At 40.0% G+C, this 20,063-nt stretch overlaps 1 protein-coding gene across 1 annotated transcript; it reads right to left on the bottom strand.

Annotated features, from left to right (window-relative positions):
* Positions 1-725: 725 nt before the first annotated feature.
* Positions 726-19,475, bottom strand: pitx3 (paired-like homeodomain 3). Its single transcript, XM_038736802.1, has 4 exons — positions 19,258-19,475; positions 11,975-12,092; positions 7,432-7,637; positions 726-1,625 (listed from the first exon to the last, which is right to left on the bottom strand). The coding sequence occupies exons 2-4, from the start codon at positions 12,081-12,083 to the stop codon at positions 1,056-1,058; spliced, it is 885 nt and encodes a 294-aa protein (XP_038592730.1). The 5' UTR covers positions 12,084-12,092; positions 19,258-19,475; the 3' UTR covers positions 726-1,055.
* Between the last annotated feature and the right edge of the window lie 588 nt (positions 19,476-20,063).

The following is a 20,063-nucleotide window of genomic DNA, read 5'->3' as shown; positions in this document are numbered from 1 at the left end:
TTGTAGTTCATAAAAACAGATCATTTAATTGTTTCTTTAATGAGACAAAGCAGGCTACACCAGGGAAAAAAGCTTGTTTTTTTGTTATGACAACTGCACTCTTACATACATTTTTTACAGTCATTGGCTCCCTTTGTATAACACCACACAAATCTATATACTGAATGGCTTTTTAGTGTTTTACTTGAAAAACCTTGCTGAAATTCTGGTATATGTGTGAGTAAACTGTTATTTTTGTTTTTAACCACTTGAAGTTATGGAAGAGGATTAGGGCCACATATGAAAAATGTATTTGAGTTCTGATTAGAGTGTCAGAATTCTGTGAATAAAGTCAGAATTCTGACTATACACACGAATGCATTTTTCATATGGACCTTGTCCTCTTTCATATGAGGTTGTGTTCACTTTCCAGGACTGCCCTCCTCTTGCCCATCCAAGCTGAACTTTGACCTATGACCTTCCATAAGGAGAGGAATTCACAACAAAGTTTAAAGTTCCTAATGGATGTGCTCATAGTACATCAATTTAGGGCTTTTGCTTTTGAAGAACATGCTTTTCTCATCTTTAAAGTACGTTTTCATATATTTTTGTCACATACAAAACAGAAAAAAGTCCATTATATACATCCTCCATTTCTGCTGCATTTCACCCACAGGTCTCTTTTCCTGCAATAGCTGCAAATATCAGGTTTGATGTTTTTGGGCCATGATGTTGACCACCTCCAGTTGAAGCATCCATGTTTTATTTACCCTTGGTTTCTACATTTACTCTAATCATGCAGTTCAAAAGAAGGAAAAAAATTACAATCGGTAATCTTTAGAAATCCTTTGAAGCAGTTGGTCAGTTCAGCAACAAAGTCTCACAAACTGGAGAGAATTCCTTTGAAGAGCAGTAGTCCATCCAGGCATGTCTATTTGTTGTGTTGTGTCAGTTTTTAAGTTTTTTTTCATTGTGTACCATCAAAACATGATCTGCCGAGATCTGAAGAGATGTGAAGTGGGGTAATAGTGGACTTACAGCTGGTTGGGTCAGGGGTCATCGTCGGAGCTTCTTCTTCATACCGGCCGGTCCACAGCATATTGGCAGGGGCTCAGGTTGGACACGGGGTTCTGCACTGCTGGGTAAGCAAAGTTGGTGTGCTGCTTGGCCTTGAGCCGCAGGCTGGCCAGGCTGGAGTTGCAGGTGTCTCTGTACATGTAAGGACTGGCTGTGGTGGCGTAGGGGCATGTGGCCGCAGTCACTGCTACAGAGTTGAGCGCCGCGGGGCTGTTGAGGTTGTTGAGGTTGCCCAGATTATTGAGCCCCGTAGTGGGAACCCCTGCCACCGCTGAGGGCACCATGCTAGAGGCCATGTTCATGGAGGGGATGGAGCTTGGGGGGGGGAACATGGGCTGAGATGACAAGGGGCTTACATTCATTGAGTTAAAGAATGGGAAGCTCTTGGCGGAGAGAGGACTGCTTGCTAGGCTCTTGGTGGCCCAGTTGTTGTAGGAGTAACCCGTGTACATGTCATCGTAGGGCTGCATGAGTCCATTGAACTGGGCACCAAAACCATTTTTGCATAACTCTGCCTGCTGGTTCCTCTCCCTTTTTCTCCACTTGGCACGCCGATTCTTGAACCACACCTAGAGATGCCAAAAGAAGAAGAATAATTTGAGCGTTAGGTCTATTTGTTGAACTCTTTTTAAGCCCTAATGCTTCCCTTTAAGCCCCTAAAAAATGTTTTCTCTCGATAACAAGTATGCATGACTAAATAGACAACAGTCCATTTTTTTAAAAATCCTTAAAGAGGTGGTATTCTGCTTTTTGGCTTTTCCCTCTCCTTTATTGAGTTATATACCTTTTTGTGCATGTAATAGGTTTGCAAAGTGAAAAAGAAGTCCACCTCTAAGGGAGTTCCCATCTCCCACAGAAAACTGCTCTGAACTGTCTGAAAACAGCTCGTTGTAGTCCAGCCACTTCCCTTTCATCCTTGTGACGACACAGGGATGACAGAAAAATGCGCCTCATATAACGCTCACCAAGTGGCTAGTCCGACATGCTCTCAAAAACACTGGTGGAAAAACAGTGAGCTGCAGCACACACCTCTCCTCTCACTTCCAAACACTAGCTACCCTCCAGGCAGTCAGTGGACATAAAGTTGTTACTGTGATGTAGAGACAGAGCTCAGTTAAAACTTTATGGATGAAAGATACAGTTTTTACAGATTAATAACTCAACACTCTGAAACTCTTACTCCAGTTCATGTAGCCTACAGATGAACCTCGTAGTGAAAGCAACATATTTCTATTTTGGGATCTTAGAATATAAACAAATCCGGCTTGAGTCTTATTTTAGTTGGTTTGTCCATCATTTCTAGATGTTCTGATAACATTGTACTCTGACCTAGGAACATGACAATACCTAAAAAAAAAAGGCAGTTGAGGATCAGTTTGAAAGTTGACAAATGACAGTGAGAGGCAGGTAGAATTGTGAAGTAAAACTGGCCTGCACACTCATTTTGCCCAGTCAATTATAAGGCCTGAGATGTTTTCAAAGCTTCACTTATAATTTAAGAATCAAAAATAGAATGACTGAGAAGTTATTTTCATATGTTATTATCAGAAAGCGTCAGGAGTCAATAAAGTCTAATTCTAAAATACATCCAGTCAGAATATCCTAACCCCTCTCAAATACGTTCAGTAATATTGTGTGCATATGCATCCAGATTTTTTGAAAGACATAATGATCCCAGAAAGTAAGTTGAAGTGTATCATCAAACAGTCATATTAGGCAAAGCTTATTAAAACTAATCATTGACTTATTTGAATAGTGAGATCCCAATGAAAGAAATGTCAGGGAAGGGCAATCTTCACATTTGTCATTTTATGGTCCTATATTTGGAGGATATGAATTGGATTATAGCTTTAGTGGAAAATCTAAATTGAGGTGTTTTAGAAATGAAAAGTGCACCGAGTTTCTCTTGGAGTGTAAAGTTGTAGACAAACTTTTACTCTGAATTAGACAGAAACCTTTCTTTTGTGGATACAAAAAGATACAAATGCATTATCTGACAGAAGTGTGCTGGTCACACTTGTATTTGTTTTACATTAAAATAATAGGGTATCAAATGTTTTTTTTATCTTTAATCCTCATAAAGCTTTTACAGGCCTTTCCTGTGTTGATGTTCATCTCTCTGCCCCCTTGGCATGCATGCTGTGTATCATCCAATCCCCTGTTATTATAGTAACAGAATGCTGTTGACCATTAATATGAGTATAAAGTGCATGACTCTGAGTTTTCCATCCCACTCACTGACAGCAGGGGAAACCCCACGCCAGAGGACAGAAGCTACCCAATCTTAACCGTGACTTGGAGGCAATGCTCTTTGAAGGTTTGTGGAAAAGGCTGAATGTCAAGGTTATTCAGTGGCTCAACTGCAGCCATATTTATATGCGTCTTCTATGAAATTATCCAATGATTGCAGGAGAAGGAGATCAATTTACTTTCCCAAAAAAGCACTGAAAGGTATTTTATGTAAATTGAATTCAAGCAATCAAAGAATTCTAATGATGGTGGATCTAGAGTATACTGCCTGTCTGTGGCTGACTTCATTCTGAAAATAAGAATTCCTAGCAGGTATGCTGCTTTGAGAATGATTCAGACATGTTTGAATATTTGAAGTTCTGAGTTCCTAATGGAATATGGCTAATATGTAACTCAGACACTCATTTCAAACATAGGCTAAGCATTTTTGGTGAAGGAGCATACGCTATGTCACCGGGTGACAGGTGTGCGTGTGTGTGCACTACATTCAAGAGTATCTGAGCACAGGTGCGGGTGATTTGGCTTTTTCTCTCTCTGGGGTGTGGGTTTAGTAGGAGCAGGACACAAAAGGAGGAAGTGGTCCCGTCCCTCGACAACAGAGAGAGAGGGGTCACCATTAGACGCAAACCGCACTGCAGAGACAGACAGCCTTTTGGATGTGGAAGGTGGACACATGACAGGGTAGGGGACAACGATATCGTGGCTCAGCCAGGACCCAGGAAGACAACACTAGCCTGGGTATTTCTGTAGGAGAAACGAGGAGGGTTAGGAATGTGTCCTATCCTTTCCCCAGTTAAGAACCTCTCTTACACCCTTTCCCTGTTGCCATGTTGTTGTAGAAGATCTCCTCTTACATCTTAAAAATATTTCCCTACTGCTCAAATTTCAGACTGTACTATAGGTCTTTGATAATTACTAACAGCGCTGTGACAAATCACATGAATTAAGCTAACAGGTGAAGTATTTTGAACATGTAGGAATCTGCCTGCATGCTGGGATTAGAAAGGCCACTTACAGACATTAATGACAAGACAATGTGTAGTCTGTTGTCTTTTCGAAATAAGTCGCGTGCATGTTATGTGACCTTTCATCCTGCCAACAATAAGTTGATCCATTACTTGTCGGGCAGGCCAACAATTGTATTGCCATCCATCACAATGTGTGTTGTCCTTCTCCATATAGCTACAATGACCAAACCACTGCTTCACCTTTGACATTTTTGCATGTGAACTCAAGCTTTGGTAGAAGGTAATACATCTTACCGAGTACATGAAATAATGTTTAAATTTTTTTTAACCATTTGGGAATAATTTTCCCCTGCAATTACATTACTAGAAACTGATTTATCTGAATACAAAAATGGTTAGGATTGGCATATTTCAAAATTGTTTAGACTTGAGCAGATCGTCGCTGTAAAATATGTGACTATAAGACTGGACACTGGTTTCCATGGAATGATATAACCCTATATTTTCTTTCTATATTATATTTTATTGATAATTTTGTAGGTAATAGCCAGATTTAAATATTTTGAAAAATGCTAAAAGTGTTGGTTATATTGAACAACAACAAAACTGTCTACTATCTTCAAAGCACATTAATGGCTTTAGACCTGTGTGAACAGATTCTTTTGGCAGTGGAAACACACAGTAAATACAACAATGACATATAATCACCTTTTAAGTTGATATGGCAGAGCAATTAATTTTTGCAACTTGCAATTGCAGAACTAGCAGACACAGAGCAATATTCTCATTAATTCTATAGAAGTTTGAAAGATAATTCTCAATCTAAAAAACAGTAATTAGACAAAAAAGTTTTTAAATGCATTTTCACAGTCTTCCTCAGCAAATATAGGAAGACCAAAAATTAACAGCGTTCCAAAATTGTTTACATTCCTAGAGCCTTAGCAGGGCTAAGGCTCTACATCACCAATCGTGAGGTAAACAGTAGAAATACAAAGTAATCTACCAGGAATGCATGTTTGCATGTATGTGGTCAATGTAGAGTCTTGCTGGGTGACGTAGTGTTGTGTTGCTGCAAAACCTGGCTCATATCTTTTAGTTGTTGTCAGATGACCCTGCAGGGGCGGTTTTGTTCATTAGGGCGATTGGGTGATGCACCACCAAACCTGGAAAGGCAGGGGATTTTTCACACTTTTTACCACACTGTTAGTTAGCTGTGACTGTTTTTGAAAGTTTGCCTCTGAATATCATTGTCCAATCAGCGTCACGTCTTGTTCTGTGGAGTCCCGCCCCTTTTCAGACATTTCAATCTGGTTGAGAATCGCTACACCACCTGAAAACGACTCGGCAGTCCTCCAGCTTGTTGCTTTCACCACGATCAGCTGCTGTTTCAACAAAATGTATATTCAGGCTGAAAATTCAACCGTGGTGTTGTGTCGGGGATGCAGTGACTTAACCAGCAGTGAGTAAGAAATAGTACAAGAATTTTATTTGTTAAGCTATGAGGAGAGGAAAAGTCCGCTAGGCTAATTTATGCAGTGTGAAATGCCATAGAAGATAATAAGAAGGTGATCAAAATTATGGTAACCCAAAAACAATAGAATAAATACCTTTTTATATTTCCCCTTACATGCCTTCTTGTTTATGTTTAGATGCAGAGTAAGACTTGGAGAACAGCACATAGCTCGTTCTTATTGTGTGATTATAGAACAGTGGATACATTTAATACAGCCCACACCCTTAATATGACTACAGGACATTCATGTATTTTTACAACTCTCTGCTGACCTTATTAGTCTTGTGTAATGTGTGTAAAGAATTAAATAAATACTAGGTTAATATGTACTCTATTAAACATTTAAGTATATGTATATATGTATGTTTGATCCTCCTTCATATATAGTATATGTGTTCAGTATATGAACTGTAAATAGATTTATTCATTGGACATTATCAGCCCCAGTGCCACTGTGCTTTATTCTGCATTTGTTGTACCTAAATAAAATGTATGTGACAGCTGAATCACATAATTGTGAGAGTCAATTTTGTTTTCATTAATGCTAGCTTTGAGGTTGAACTGAAAAATGGCAACCCATCTGTTGATGATCACTGTAGACTGTTCATTCATTGTAGACATTGACAGTGAACTTCGGGATGTAGCTGCTCACAAATACTACAGTAGTAGTAGTACAGTATGTAAATGCTCCATACTTGTATAGCTTTTCGACCACTCAAAGCGCTTTTACACTACATCTGCATTCACCATTCATTCACACACACACTCATACACTGAGCCTAAGTGCTCAAACAGAAACTAACATTCATACACATTCATACACTGGCGGAACAACCGCCAATTCGGGGTTCAGTATCTTTCCATGCAACCTGGGGGAGCCAGGATCGAACCACCGATTTAACAGCCAACCCGCTCTACCTCCTGAGCCACAGCTGCCCTTATTTTTGTAGCCTAAGAAACAGTCTTTGTCTTATAGCTGGCTTAGACCATGGTCACCTTAGCCATCATCACAACAATTGCCCCCCCACCCCCTCCCCAGAGAGATTTGGCAGGAGCTGTCACTGTGACCCTGCATTGTTTTGCCAAAGCTGTCTAATTGGCACCTGTGCTCCAATGATAAACTGGCTCCCTTCAAATTAATGAAGGCTGTGTTTTTTTATGCAGGGCTCAAGTCTGTATTAACGCGGCCTTACCAGTAGCGGGTCTAAGAATGTAAAGTTTGAGAGTGGCACTAAAGATAAGGTCATTTCAATCTAAGGGTTAACTCCTTTGGTAGCTATGAATGTGTTCTGTGCTCTACAATTATGTCACCTTTGCACTAGTGAAAAGCTCATGTGTCCAAAGAGAAAGAGTTCATCCACTGAGGAGCATGTGCTCCATTCATTTCTCCACACTGCATTTTGGATATTTTGGAGTCATGATCTGGGCACCAAAAACAAACATACCAAATGTCTTCGCATCTGGTCAGCAGTTGCTGCCCTTGACCAAAGTGGATTTACAAAAGTGACCTCCGCATCTTTTTCAGATTATTAAATGTAACCAATCAAAGACAGGAGGACCTCATCACTGAAACCAGTTGCTGTAATAAAAATATGATCAGGTTCTTTGTTCCATAGGGAACATGGCAGAGGTGTGTGTACCCACCCTGACTCGTGCTTCAGTGAGGTTGGTCCACACTGCGATTTCCTCTCTGGTGCTCATGTCAGGGTAGCGGTTTCTCTGGAAGGTGGCCTCCAACTCCTGAAGCTGCTGGCTGGTAAAGTGAGTCCTCTGCCGCCGCTGCTTCTTCTTCAGAGAGCCGTCCTCAGTGTTGGACTCATCCAGCTGGTTCTGGTGGGATTTCTCTGTGTCTGCAAAAAAAATAATCACTACCAAATTTAAATATACTATTATTTTCATTTTTATGCTTATAAACATGTATCGATATACATGTACAGTAACACTTTATTTTCAGTAATTTATTTGGTTGGTCATTACATATAGATACAGTGTTGGAAGAAGTATTCAGATACAATAAATAGTAAATAATAAACAATAAAAAGTTGGTTTACCTTTATAGTTGTTGTGAAACTTTTCCTAGAAATAACTGCTAAAAGCTTAATAGTTAAAGATATTATCATTTACAATAATTAATATTCCCTTATAACTGAAAGATTTTTTCAGCTCAGATTTTTTTTAAACTGTATGTTCTGAGCTTCACCTGGCCTGCCGTGCTTAGAGTAACAGACTGTGCCTAGGCAAGTTAAAAATGAAATTGAGGTTAATTAAAGCAACATTATGTAGTAATTTTATCTTCAGCTTCAAAATTATTTTGATGGTACACTGACTTGTAATAGGGTGAATGGAGTCTCTGTCATTACCACTCCAGGCCCACAGTGCATGCTACTACACTATGTAACACTGGAATCCCAGGCAGGAAATCTATCATGGCAACGGTGTAATGCTTTACAGCACCAAAACGACTCTTCAGCAAGCTAGCTATCATGGCAGAGGCTGCGAAGAGACCAAAGAAGACGTCTGAGGAAGCGAGAAAGAGAAAAAGAGAGAGTGACTGAGCAAGAGACCTGACAAGAGTAAATATCAGACTGACTTTTACACGTTGGCTTGAGCTAAAAGAACTGAAAGTATGCAGGACAGATGCAGAGCTGGCCTCTTTTCTGTTGGACTAGTCAGTAATAACTTATTAGCTGGCTCGCTGTGTCTTGTGCTGTTGCGTTGCTTGATGTTTGCCTGTGTTAGCAAAGTTAGTCAGAGACAGAGGTTTAGCCACTAGCTATAATCTTGACCCTGTTGGAGCCCTAGGCAAGATTTGAAATTGGCGCCACCCCCACCCCCCACTATGTCCAATCCTAAAAAGTCCACCACAAGTATTGGGTTCATCACTCTTCAATCCTCAGGAATTGTTTAAAAAATTCAACAGCCAAACTCACAATTTTAGCACATATAGATGAACAGCAAAGTCAATAATCATGGTCAATAGTAAAGAAGTGTCATCAGCCTCCACATCATAGCCTAAATTGGGAGACCAAAACTAATCTGGTATCTGGGAAAGTGTCCCCCCATAAACTGTGTGTCAACCCAGAGACTGTGTTCTTGCATTGTAGCTTTTAAAAAAAAACTTGCCCAATTAGATAGGAAGCACCTCAATACAGAGATCTTTTTGAACCCTGTTCTTGAACCTGTGGAGTCTAATTGGCTAAATTCTGCATAGAGAAGCAAAACTATCGACACATTCTGTCTGTGAAACAGCACATTAGTCTGACACTTTCACCCTGGATTGCATCAGCACTATCAAATCCTTGCTGAAACTGACTGGATAATATTGTCAGATCAAACATCATCTGCATTCCCTTCATACCACAGGCTGGAAAATGACAAGCATGAGTGTGATGTTGCATAGAGAGAATGATTCCACACACTGCGTTATGTTCAAAGATGTGCAGGAGCAGCGGTGATTGCATTTGTCCCTTAGCACAGTGAGTTTAAAGGACCACACATCCATGTTATGTCTGCCAGGGCTCCTCTCTGCCAGATCTTACTCCCGCAATTTGAGGACCTCACAGAAAGAAGTGAAATTAGTTGGCCAGCTAATCCTGCAGATCAGGCTTTTGTGACCGGGCAAGTTGAGCTCTGTTTGGCGAGGGCTTAGCTCTCAGAGCAGTTTGAAATGATCAGCAGGGTTTAAAAAGAGACTCCACAGAGCCACCAGCAAAACCAATAAGGGCCAGACCAAGGCTGTTATCTCGCAGTAAACTGACACTGGATAAGCTGTCACTTAAGGCCAAAGTCTATAACACAAAACAGAGGAAAGGGCAGCCCTTTTTAGAGCAATGCACTGACCAACTGTAAGAGCAGTCTGGCTGGTAATGTGCCGACATGACAGAGCCGTTCCAGGTCAGCGTCTCACAGGGCTTTAATCTGGAAAATAACTACAGTTTTCATTTAGATTTTCAAAGCAGTCTGCCAGACTTGCTCCAACGGGTAAAATCAAAGTCAGTTTTTACAGAAGCTGCACCTTTTTTTGAGAAAGAAAGAAAGAAATCTTTTTACAAAGAGACACACCAGAGATAGTACACTTATCCGTGCCTGTGGCATGGGTGTTAGCTTGGTGTGGTGAGGTGTGGCAGCCATATTATACTTCAGTATAACCAAGTCCAGATTTAAGAGTGTGTTTTGTGTTCATTGTAAAGGGGAACAAAAGCCAACAATAAACAGCAGCCAGGACTGTACAAATACTGAGTTAAGAATTCCCCCTAATGCACCCCACACTTTTTATACATTTATACATTCAATTCCCATAATGCCAGCAGGCGAGAAATGCTCAACCATTTAATTTATTATTTTGCTTGCCTGAAAGTAGTCAAATTTAAACATATTAAGTCTCAAAATGCTGAAATAGTTCATAAAATACCCACCATGTGTAGCTTTTTAATTGTAGAATGTTTCATCATATTATTGGATGAATATTTCATCATAATTTATTGCAAAAAAAGAAACCATCTTTGTTTTCTTTAAATCGTGTTTGTGTTTTATTACATAAATCCAACAATAATGTAAATATTTGAGCCTTTTATTGCAAAACTATATGTTTGATTAATAAAACATGTAAATTAGATTTAGATTTACACGGGAGTAAAACAAACAATAATTGCATAATTTATAGCATTTATAGTATAGTCATCACCACATTTTGATAATTTGGTAATCCTCCCACCCTAGTCCCCAGTATATCTTGGATTATGGGTTAACCTCCCAAATAAAACCAATTTATCAATGCAAAAGAAATGCACCTGAGATATCTGTCAGTAAGGGCGTTTTCGTTAAAACTGCCTCTATTTCTCTTTCCTGTGCTAACATCCACCACCTGGGCCCCTTTCAATAAATATGTATGCCCGATAAAAAGCTTCAGGTCCCACCAGAGAAAGGTTTGCAGACAGCAAGCCAGTTTTATTGAAGACTAAAGTATTTAAGACTGAATTAATTACATAAGAATTATAAATAAATAAGAAGACTGGTGCAGCAGGATATACATGAACACATTTTACACCACATTTCTTTCCTAAATAGTTTGTGTCTGACCATTTGTTAGGACTGGGATTTCTAACCACACACAGTTTAGCAATTAGATTGGGTTACACACACATAAACACACACACTTGAACACCACTAGATAGATATAGACTCACTGTTAGCGGGTGGGTTAAGCTGGTATAGGCTATTTGGAGAAGTTAGAGAGAGACTTCAGACAATCCACCTAGGTGATTATTTGTCATGTATAATGCCTGATCATGTTACAGAACTGTGTGAGCTAAAACTGTCAGTTTATGTAAAACAGAGTTGAGTAAAGCTTACGAGCAGAGAGGATACAGCTCCATATGATTCTCAAATCACCTAAATGTCAGCTACGTAATGACAACTAAAGCACCTATGACAGCTAAGTAAAATCTATTCCTTGAGGAATGCCAAGAGATGCGGTGGAAAGTCACAGCAAAAGCTAGTAAGTAGACCTTGAGTTATTATTTAGTTTTTTCTCTCAGTCCTAGTAGTTGTAGGTTTAATGTCCTGACAGTTTACTTTAAATCACCATTCATTGGTTAGATTGTTTGATCATGAAATAGCCTACAGATAGGCTAATTGAAATATTCCATAGATGGTGAAACACAGATAATTAAATGGATGCTAATAAAGTTGATAATTCTGATTTTAAAGAGGCTGATGATCACCTCAAGATAAGATGGCTTTGATTTCAGGATGTGCAGACTGGTGCATGTGAGCTGCCTTTAATCCCCCTCATTGCCCTTTACAGATATTAAACCTTGGTGGGCCTAATTGGCTCTGGTTAAACTGTACTCTAGCTCAAAATGTACTGCCGAAATGGTTCTCTTCTGGTGCCTCCGTATGAGCCAGCATGCAGAAATACGGAGGACATCTCGGGACGTAAAGCAGAAAAGAATTACAGTCTGTTTGTTTTGGAGCCAATTTGCATCTATAATGCATTAAAGCTGCTGCACAGAAATTTGCCGTCCTCTCCAGAGTATTATTACTATTAGCCCATCGAATGTTTCCTGCTGTTTCGTATGCATGATATGCCTGATTGATCCACAACTGTCATTGTTTTGAGCATTTTCTTCCATTTCAAGATCATTGTGGTGATTCGGTCTATGCACGGTAGGTCTGATGATCTTACCGCTGTTGTCCTGGCCTTTACATCCCTGGTCGTGCTGCGGGGTCCCGGAGTCGGAGAGCGACAGCGCTGGGCTGCGGGCTTCACTGTCCGTCAGCAGGTTAAAATCCATACCCAGGCTCTGCAGAGACACACAGACAGACACATGTCAGGGTTTATTCTCCCAACACTGACGCTCACAGCGAGCCGCGGGACCCGGGGACAGACAACATACCGTCACCGCTGTAGCCGCTGTGGCCACCTGGAGGCGGCCGGTCGGGCCAGGCTGGCCCAACGTTCTCCTGTCACTATTACAATACTACTGATGTTCATAATATAGGCCCAATGAGTGCCGTGAGTTAACAGTGATCAGTTCGATTTACTCGCCTGATAGCCTATTTCTGTAATCCTAAAATGCAGTCATGCCTTTACAGTTTCAGTTTGATTTACTCACAAAAATAGGCCTATCTAAAACATATTAACTGACGCCATCATCCAACACAGCAAAAGACATTATGAATATAGTGAATAGGTGCATTTTGTCCCTGAGACTCCACATCTAAAGCTGAGTCTAAAGCTCAGCAGCTTTACACGATTTTTGAGTTTAAAAAAAAAAAAGAAAAAACGAAAAACAGGAAATACTAAAATATGTAATTTTCAGTTTATATACTCCTAATACACAAATAGCATAAGGTCTTCATCAAAGAAACACAGCCATTGTCAGTAGTGCATTAGTGATACAGTCATTTACATAGTATTTCTAATTATTTTGTTGGATTAATATCACAATTACAGTTTCATCACAATGTGTTAATTGCTAGATTTTGTAAATGTATTTTTTCTTTTAGATTAAAGAACACCTGACCTCCCAGAGATGTTTTCCTCTAGACTATGTATAGATTTAGTGTCCTGTTTGGAGAAAGTATCCATTGATATCAGTCAGTATCATGGACTCTTGGATTTGATGTGGCTTTGTGTGTATTTGCTTAAAATAGCAGTGCATTCTATTTCTATTTTCTCTTCTATCTTTCCATTCAGCCCTGGTTGTGGTTGTAATCCTGATCCCTTAATGTGAGCCTGACATAAGCAGCTATAACAAGACCTGTCCTGGGTTGTCTCTATTCTGGGCTACATGGGGCGAGCAATAGAGTTATTGCTGTAAAATACACGATGACATTTCCAAGCCAAATTCTAGCCGGTGATAAAGCACTGCTGCTCAATGGAGCCCAGAAATAGCTGGTCGTTTATTTATCCCAGAGCAGTTGACACCTTGAAAATGTTGGGGGTGATTTATGGCTAGAATGCTAGTCAAAAAGAAACATAGTATCTGTCTTACACTTACTTGCTTGATCAAAAAATGCTTCCTAATCCAAAAGTCAAAAGTTTTACTTCAAAAAGTAATGATGTCCTCATGATGTGCTCATGTGACTTAATTATTATACCTGTGATGTCAGGTCACATTTAGAAGGTATTTAGCAGGCAAAGTATTGAACATAACAGCCAATAAAAGCAAAGACATACAAATGTCAAACCACTATATCAAACATAGGGAATGTGGATGGAGGAATAAAAGAAGTGAAGGCTCAGCCCACCTAAACATGTTACTTTTTACCCTCCTTTTCTATGTACCGTGCATTTCCCAAAACACTGGTGAGTAAAACCTAAAGTTTACAGATTTAGAGCAAAGTCTCAAGCTGCTGTAGACTACTATGAATCCATGTCATCAAAGATTTAAGAAGTTGATAGGCCTCATCCCTAACAAATCAAACAGAGTGTGAGGTGGGGGTTTTTAAGACCTGCTGACTGTTTGGATGTTGCCAGTCTCTCTGTGTCTCGTCATGTTGTGGTTACGAGCAAATTTAGATTTTCATGGGAATTGGCACATTTGTCTGCCCCCTCACCTCTCTGCCCCCCACCCCCGTTGTGTTTGGTTTGCCACCATGCCAGTCCTTTGTGTGCCGGTCACATGTGACTTTTGGTGAGGTTAAATTTGAAGCCTCTCAGGGGAGGCTGGTTCAGAAGCATGGCATTGCGTCAAACAACAACCCCCCCTTCACCAACAACAACACATTGTACAACTAGGTTGAAATCTTGAACCCTTGAACCAGACTCACTGTCACCATTTGAACTTGTTAAAATTACATTATTTCCCTCTGCGCTCTTTGAACATCAGCATAAGCTTTATATCAGCCGTTCCACTTTTAGAGCTTCAAGTGTGAGTCTTAGAGGACAAGAGGAGGAATTGTTCTGAGGAATAAATTGTTAGTGATGATTTTATTTATTTATAATTCTGGAGGGATGCTCTCTATATTTTTCTATTACATTTTAGTATTATTTATGTTATTATTTTTGTCTAAATGCAAATGCTGGATATTTAGTCCAATATGTATCATAATCCCCCTTTAAACCCCACTATATGTAATTTGTGAATAACTGTAAAATGTAAACTCCTCTCCAGGTCATTACAACACCCAAATTCCCAGATACAACTCTGATTACATGAGCGCCTTGTCCTCAGTGGTAACTACGGCTCTGTTGAAGACTCAGGTAAATGTTTGATGTTAAAGACCCCTAGAGGAATACAGCATATTCTAAATATGACATGCCAATTAAATTTTTTATTAAAGGTATCTGATATAGGCCTATTTTGTGCTTAGAAAATACTTCCACTTTAGTAGCTAAAGATACATCTACATCAAGCACTTAAGACATGTGAGGGTTATAAAACTCTGAGATTAAGTTTATGCAAAGTACATTTTTTAAAGGAAATTCAGACCAAAAACAACTTGCACTTGTCTATAAATACTATAAATTATGCTTGAAAACTCATCAAATAGAGATTTGCTTTGTCATTTTGTCCCCATCCAGTTACCACAGAGCTTCATATTCTTCTAGTTTCAATTATTACAATGATTTAAACTTGGCATGCAAAAGTGAACAATGTCATCAATGTAAATTACTAGTGTTTTCCCTTAAACTCTGACTGACCCTCACTTAATATTGTGTCAGTCATTCTGACAAAGCATCATAATACTGCACTAAAGCCAACCTGCATATTCTGATTAAAGGTTTAGCACTTTATGACCACTAAATATCTGTGACATCTGATAGGTAAGCCAACATTTTCGTCTATCAAATATATCAGTTGTCTTATTTTGGCTATACAAACATGCCTCAACCCTTTAAAATAATGCCTAATGCACATTTCATATTTGTCACTGCTAACACAAGTAACATTTGACAGAGACTTTAAAGAAACACTTGCATCTGTACTTCGTTTAGTACCTGTGAGAATTATCGGCACATTTCAGAAAAGATTAGGAGACAGGAAAATCGGTATTCTTCTGTCGGTAAGAGGCCATCGCTGCATAGGGAAAATATGCGAGACTAAGGAGAAGGTCAAGTCTCCCAGTAGAGAGATAGGCACACTCCCTCTGTGTTTTGGCTTTGGATTAATGAGCCTCTGATATGGATTTGTAGGTTAAATTTGACTTGTGGGTCATAAAGGACAGTTATTCCCTTGTTCATAATCACAAATACTATTTATTTGTTTAGTAAAATGGCCCAGTAACAAAAAAATCATCTGTCTGTGTTGGGATTTCAAAACTGTACAACTTTTGTGTTTTTCAAACAGCCCTGGTCTGACATCTCAGCAAGCTTCCTCGGATGGTGTAGCACCATGTCCACAACATGTTACAGGAAAATGACTGATCTGGCAAACATAACCAGCCATCATAAAATCCCCTCTACTGCAGTGAGTTTTTTACTTCTTCAAGACAGGTAACTGTTTTAAATCCTTTTGAAATAAATTGAGATTTCCTTTGTTGAAAGTAACACAACTGATAACAAATGTACAGGAAAAAAGATGAATTCAAACACAAGCAAGTTACATGTTAGATTTAACGCTTTAACATGAAAACTGAGACTGTCTTTTTTTTGTTTGTTTAAAACGGCATTACCTTTCCTGTAGATGTGTTGAGTCGTTTTCCTGGATTTTAAAATCAAAGACTCCACAAACAAGTCCCAGAGGCTGTTGGAACAGTTCAGTCAGGGTAGGCCTACTTGCCTGACAGAGCAACAGCTGTCCCTTTGTGAGAGCAGAAACCAAGTCTTGTATCAGCAAGGTCCAGTATTTTGGTCAGAAATATGAATGTGAGCCAGTGTGAGGGGCTATATCCGCAGCGGCAGTGATGGATGGACAGGCGGTCTGGTGTCAATGTGGTGCTGAGAGGCCGGCTGGCTTGGCAGGAGGGGATGAGGGGTGATGCAAGCCAGTCATTTTGTCCAGAACAAGGTGTCAGTACCCCCCTACCCCTCCTCCCATGCTACACACACACACAAACCAGGGGCGCCACATGATTATATTTCCTGAATCAAGAGCCTGTCTCCCCCTCCTTCTGAGTGAATATGGCCAACAAACTATCACTGAGCTAACAAGCATGCTAAGGTGCTCAGGAGCTGACAGACTGATCCTGAGATGCTTTAATGCTGGTGGCTGTATTGACGCTAAGTTCCCTCTGTGGTAATACACAAGTTTATAAAAATCAAAGTTTACCTGAGCTTCAGTTTTCACCCTCCTCTTCAGTGGATATCAGAGGGCCCAGGTTATTTCCTAGGCTTCACTTGTGAAACTGAAGCACCCACCTCTACCTCCACAGCTACCTGACATGCTGTTCAGTTGCTTTTCTGCTTAAATAAAGCCTACAACATTGCTAGGATGGGACCATGTGTTTACACTGAATGTTGGGGGCCTCCCGTTCAGAAAGGGACAGCAAGTTGAGAGACTTCAGTTTGCATAAGCTACAGCGCTTTGCATAAGCTGTCACCGGTGACACCGACCTCATTAAAATATATATCTGGTGATAACCTAATAATAATAAAAAATAATAATGGAAGCAAAAATCCTCTCATTTTTCGTGAGATTGTCGGGTCCATCTGGCGGTGCGCGTGGCAGACATTTCCACGGACTGCAGGCATTAGCCCGGGAATTATTCATAAACGCGTCCAGAATTAATTCCCGGGATTAAGAGTTGATTAAGATATGTGTCACTTTGCTGTCTGAGAACTTATTAAGGGCCTCCTCGAAGAGGCGGCAGATGGAATTTCAGTCCAATGTTTGTAGATGTTAATTTCTGCCCTCCTATAACAGCATTTGCATATGAGTGAGGGAGTGAGGCCGAGTCCTGCAGCAGGATCACTGGCTCCGCGCACGGCCGGGAAATAATGGGCTGTGCACGGTAACACACAGTCCACAACAGTGATTATCACACAGCCTTTCTACAGCAACAATTTATTACGGTAGTGCCAAAAAATGATTTCACTGATTTGGCTCTAAAGTGTGAAACAACGTCTCTAATTTATAGGAAATAAATGAAATTAGAGAAATTCGACCAGAGATACGCAGCATATTTAACAAATAGTCGATTTTATTAATTAAGTTTAGGAGGTGGTATTATAAGAATATGAAGTTTTAAGTAAGTTCCTGTTTGCGGTTAATGTTTTTAAAGGAATTCAACATTTCCTGTCATATTATTATTATTCTGTTTTAGCTTTAGCGTATTTGAATTGTCTTCTTCAAATTTAAGTTCCCACTCGTTAAGAGCATTGGAGTTGGTTTCTTCGCTATAACGACAAACTAGTGATATATACTAAAATGAACTACAGATCTGTGTACAGAGATGTGCTGTGGTGAACTACAGCAGGGCCTCACAACAGGCCGAGGCCTTCGGACCTGGCTCTGGTGCTCGCGGCTGGGTGATAAACACTCAAAGAAATATTTACATTGTTCCCTGAGGCCAAACGTGAACTTCGATTAAACAAATGTTATTTTCATATGTCCTGACCTGGGAACAGATGCAAAAGAGGCTACTTAACTGAAGGCCTGCTGGATGAAATCTAACCCGGGTATTCTTGAAAGGAAATCTGCCTTGCCTTTGATTTTTTTTATAAAAGAAAATTTACGGTGCGAGGTTAAAAAACGAAAGTTAATTGTTTAGTAAAAGGAACCGTAGTCCAAACCTTAAAATACAGATTAGGCTTTTTAATATTGTAGGATAAAATATAAGAAAAGGAAGCTAAAACATGAAGCTGCGTTACAATTTGTGTATTGGAGGCTGTTCATTTAACATTTCCGTTATAACTTCCATAATGCCAGTATTTTTATTAATGGGTTTATTTTGAGCGAGTAAGGCAGAACGGGCTCCAGGTTTAACATTGGTCTCGATCTCACCGCGGGCTAAATACACCCTCTAAAGACGACCGTGGGATTCTGCTGTGAGCTCCGGAACGAGCTCCGGAATGGACCCTAACTATATTTGATATCATTAGTAGGCTATTTTTTTTTTTTATTATTATCTTTATTATTGTCAAACTACAGTTTTGAAGGTTAGGAATGAACCTTTACTCTTAAATATTAAAACGTTAAAACCCTGAAATGATCTCTCATAGTGTTTGTTATATGGATGTAAATATTATAAGCACAAGTCAGACTGACTGTTTGTCTGTGTATGGGAGGTTGGTGGTGGGGGGTGTACAGCTCTGTTTTTCTGGCCGCGGTTTCCTGTGGCCCCGGCAGCCACCTGTCACCTATCAATTTTCCCCACATCCCCAAAAATTGTTGACCTTCCAAATATTTTCAGGACGCCCGCCTCTGCGAAGTCTAAGGATTTTGGCGAAAACACAAAGCTATAAACATGATCATTCAGTATAATACTAGAGGAGAAAAGCGCAGGTCCTTTTCAGTGCAGGCCTCACACACGTTCAGACGGAGAATTTAGGGTTGTAGGATTGTCACCAGAACACAACACCGTAAAATCTTCACGTTTAGCGAGGCCACAATAACACAGGGCCTCTCCACAGAGTCTGTTTTGTTCTTTGATTTATAAGTTGTTGTTTTATTTGTTTTCGTTGTGTTTTTTGATGCAATTTGTAATCAGGGGATCATTTAGTTTGAATGGAAGATGCGATAGGCCTAAATACTTTTAAATGTGTCACGTTGCCTAGTGTTTTGCCTCTCGTCAGCATCCTAATCTGCTCCGTGGGCGCACAGCCGAACGTAAACTCCTGTTTTGTGTGTTCCAGCCATATTCAGAGCCATGAAGTGTGTTCTTGGTACTTTAATGTGTATTTTAGGAATCCATAGCCATGCTGATGTTATGGAAATCTGCAAATTGTAGCCTAACATTGTAGGAGAGTTAATGAAACCCTGCTTTTTACGCACAAATAAAAAGGGCTTGTTGGACTCCAGACTCACAAAGACAACAGATACATAGAAAGGAGAGAAAAAAAGTGCTGTTATTTGCACTTACATCGATCCCGGTCTGGTTAAATTAATCCGCGGAAAAGGCAAAGAGTTTTGCTGTAGGCTGATGGGTGTCCTGGTCTCAGGTTTGCTGGTGACATGGACAAAAAGTTCCTCGTTGCGTCAAACAGTCAGAAAAAAAGCGTCAGTCATTCAGTTTCCTTCTTCCTATTCTTCTTCCCTCTGTGCTGTCAAACATGAACGCTGTGGAGGAGTGAGGCTTGATCCCCACATAGAGTATAGGGAGGGAGGGAGGGGGGGGAGGGGGGAGGAGGAGGAGGGGGCTGACTTAATGCTAAGTATTGTGTGTGACAGGTCCACTGTAGAAAGGACGGCCCCTATACTCACATGGGGCACAAACGCACGCATACACACACTAAGTGCAAATACTCCCCACACCACACCACACCACACCACCCTCACTGGCTCTCTGTCTACAAACACTCTTTCCATTTCTTTCTCCCTGCAGCTTCCACAATGCACCTTTTTATTTATCTACACCGCTGTCGGCTGGTATACTATAGGTGTGGAGACTTGCTATAGGCTATGGTAAGTCCAAAACATTGTTCTGATTTATAAGCATAATATTTTCTTTATTTTGATGTTGAAATAACATCTAAGCAAGAATCAATTTTTAAGCAAAAACTAAAACACTGAGGAGCAGTAAGAAACAAACCTCCCTGTTATCATTATAACACTTTTTGAGAGTTAAATCTTATAGATCCATCTTCATTAGCAATTTCAACACAAACATATTTACATGAAAAAGGAGCAAAGGGAACTAGAAACAGCCACATTTTCAGAATAGTATTT

The sequence above is a fragment of the Micropterus salmoides genome, unplaced genomic scaffold (genome assembly GCF_014851395.1).
Source record: "Micropterus salmoides isolate LMB-PRFRI ecotype aquatic unplaced genomic scaffold, ASM1485139v1 Ms_hic_scaffold_22, whole genome shotgun sequence".
Classification (NCBI taxonomy): domain Eukaryota; kingdom Metazoa; phylum Chordata; class Actinopteri; order Centrarchiformes; family Centrarchidae; genus Micropterus; species Micropterus salmoides.
Note: the sequence above shows the minus strand (reverse complement) of the source record. Positions and strands in the feature narration are given on the sequence as shown.

Coding starts and splice junctions, on each gene's coding strand:
- pitx3 (XM_038736802.1), bottom strand. CDS start 12,083: ATGGATTTTAACCTGCTGACGGACAGTGAAGCCCGCAGCCCAGCGCTG. Junction 7,638..11,974: donor TAAAGGCCAGGACAACAGCG/GTAAGATCATCA, acceptor TTTTTTTTGCAG/ACACAGAGAAATCCCACCAG. Junction 1,626..7,431: donor TCACTGAAGCACGAGTCAGG/GTGGGTACACAC, acceptor TGGCATCTCTAG/GTGTGGTTCAAGAATCGGCG.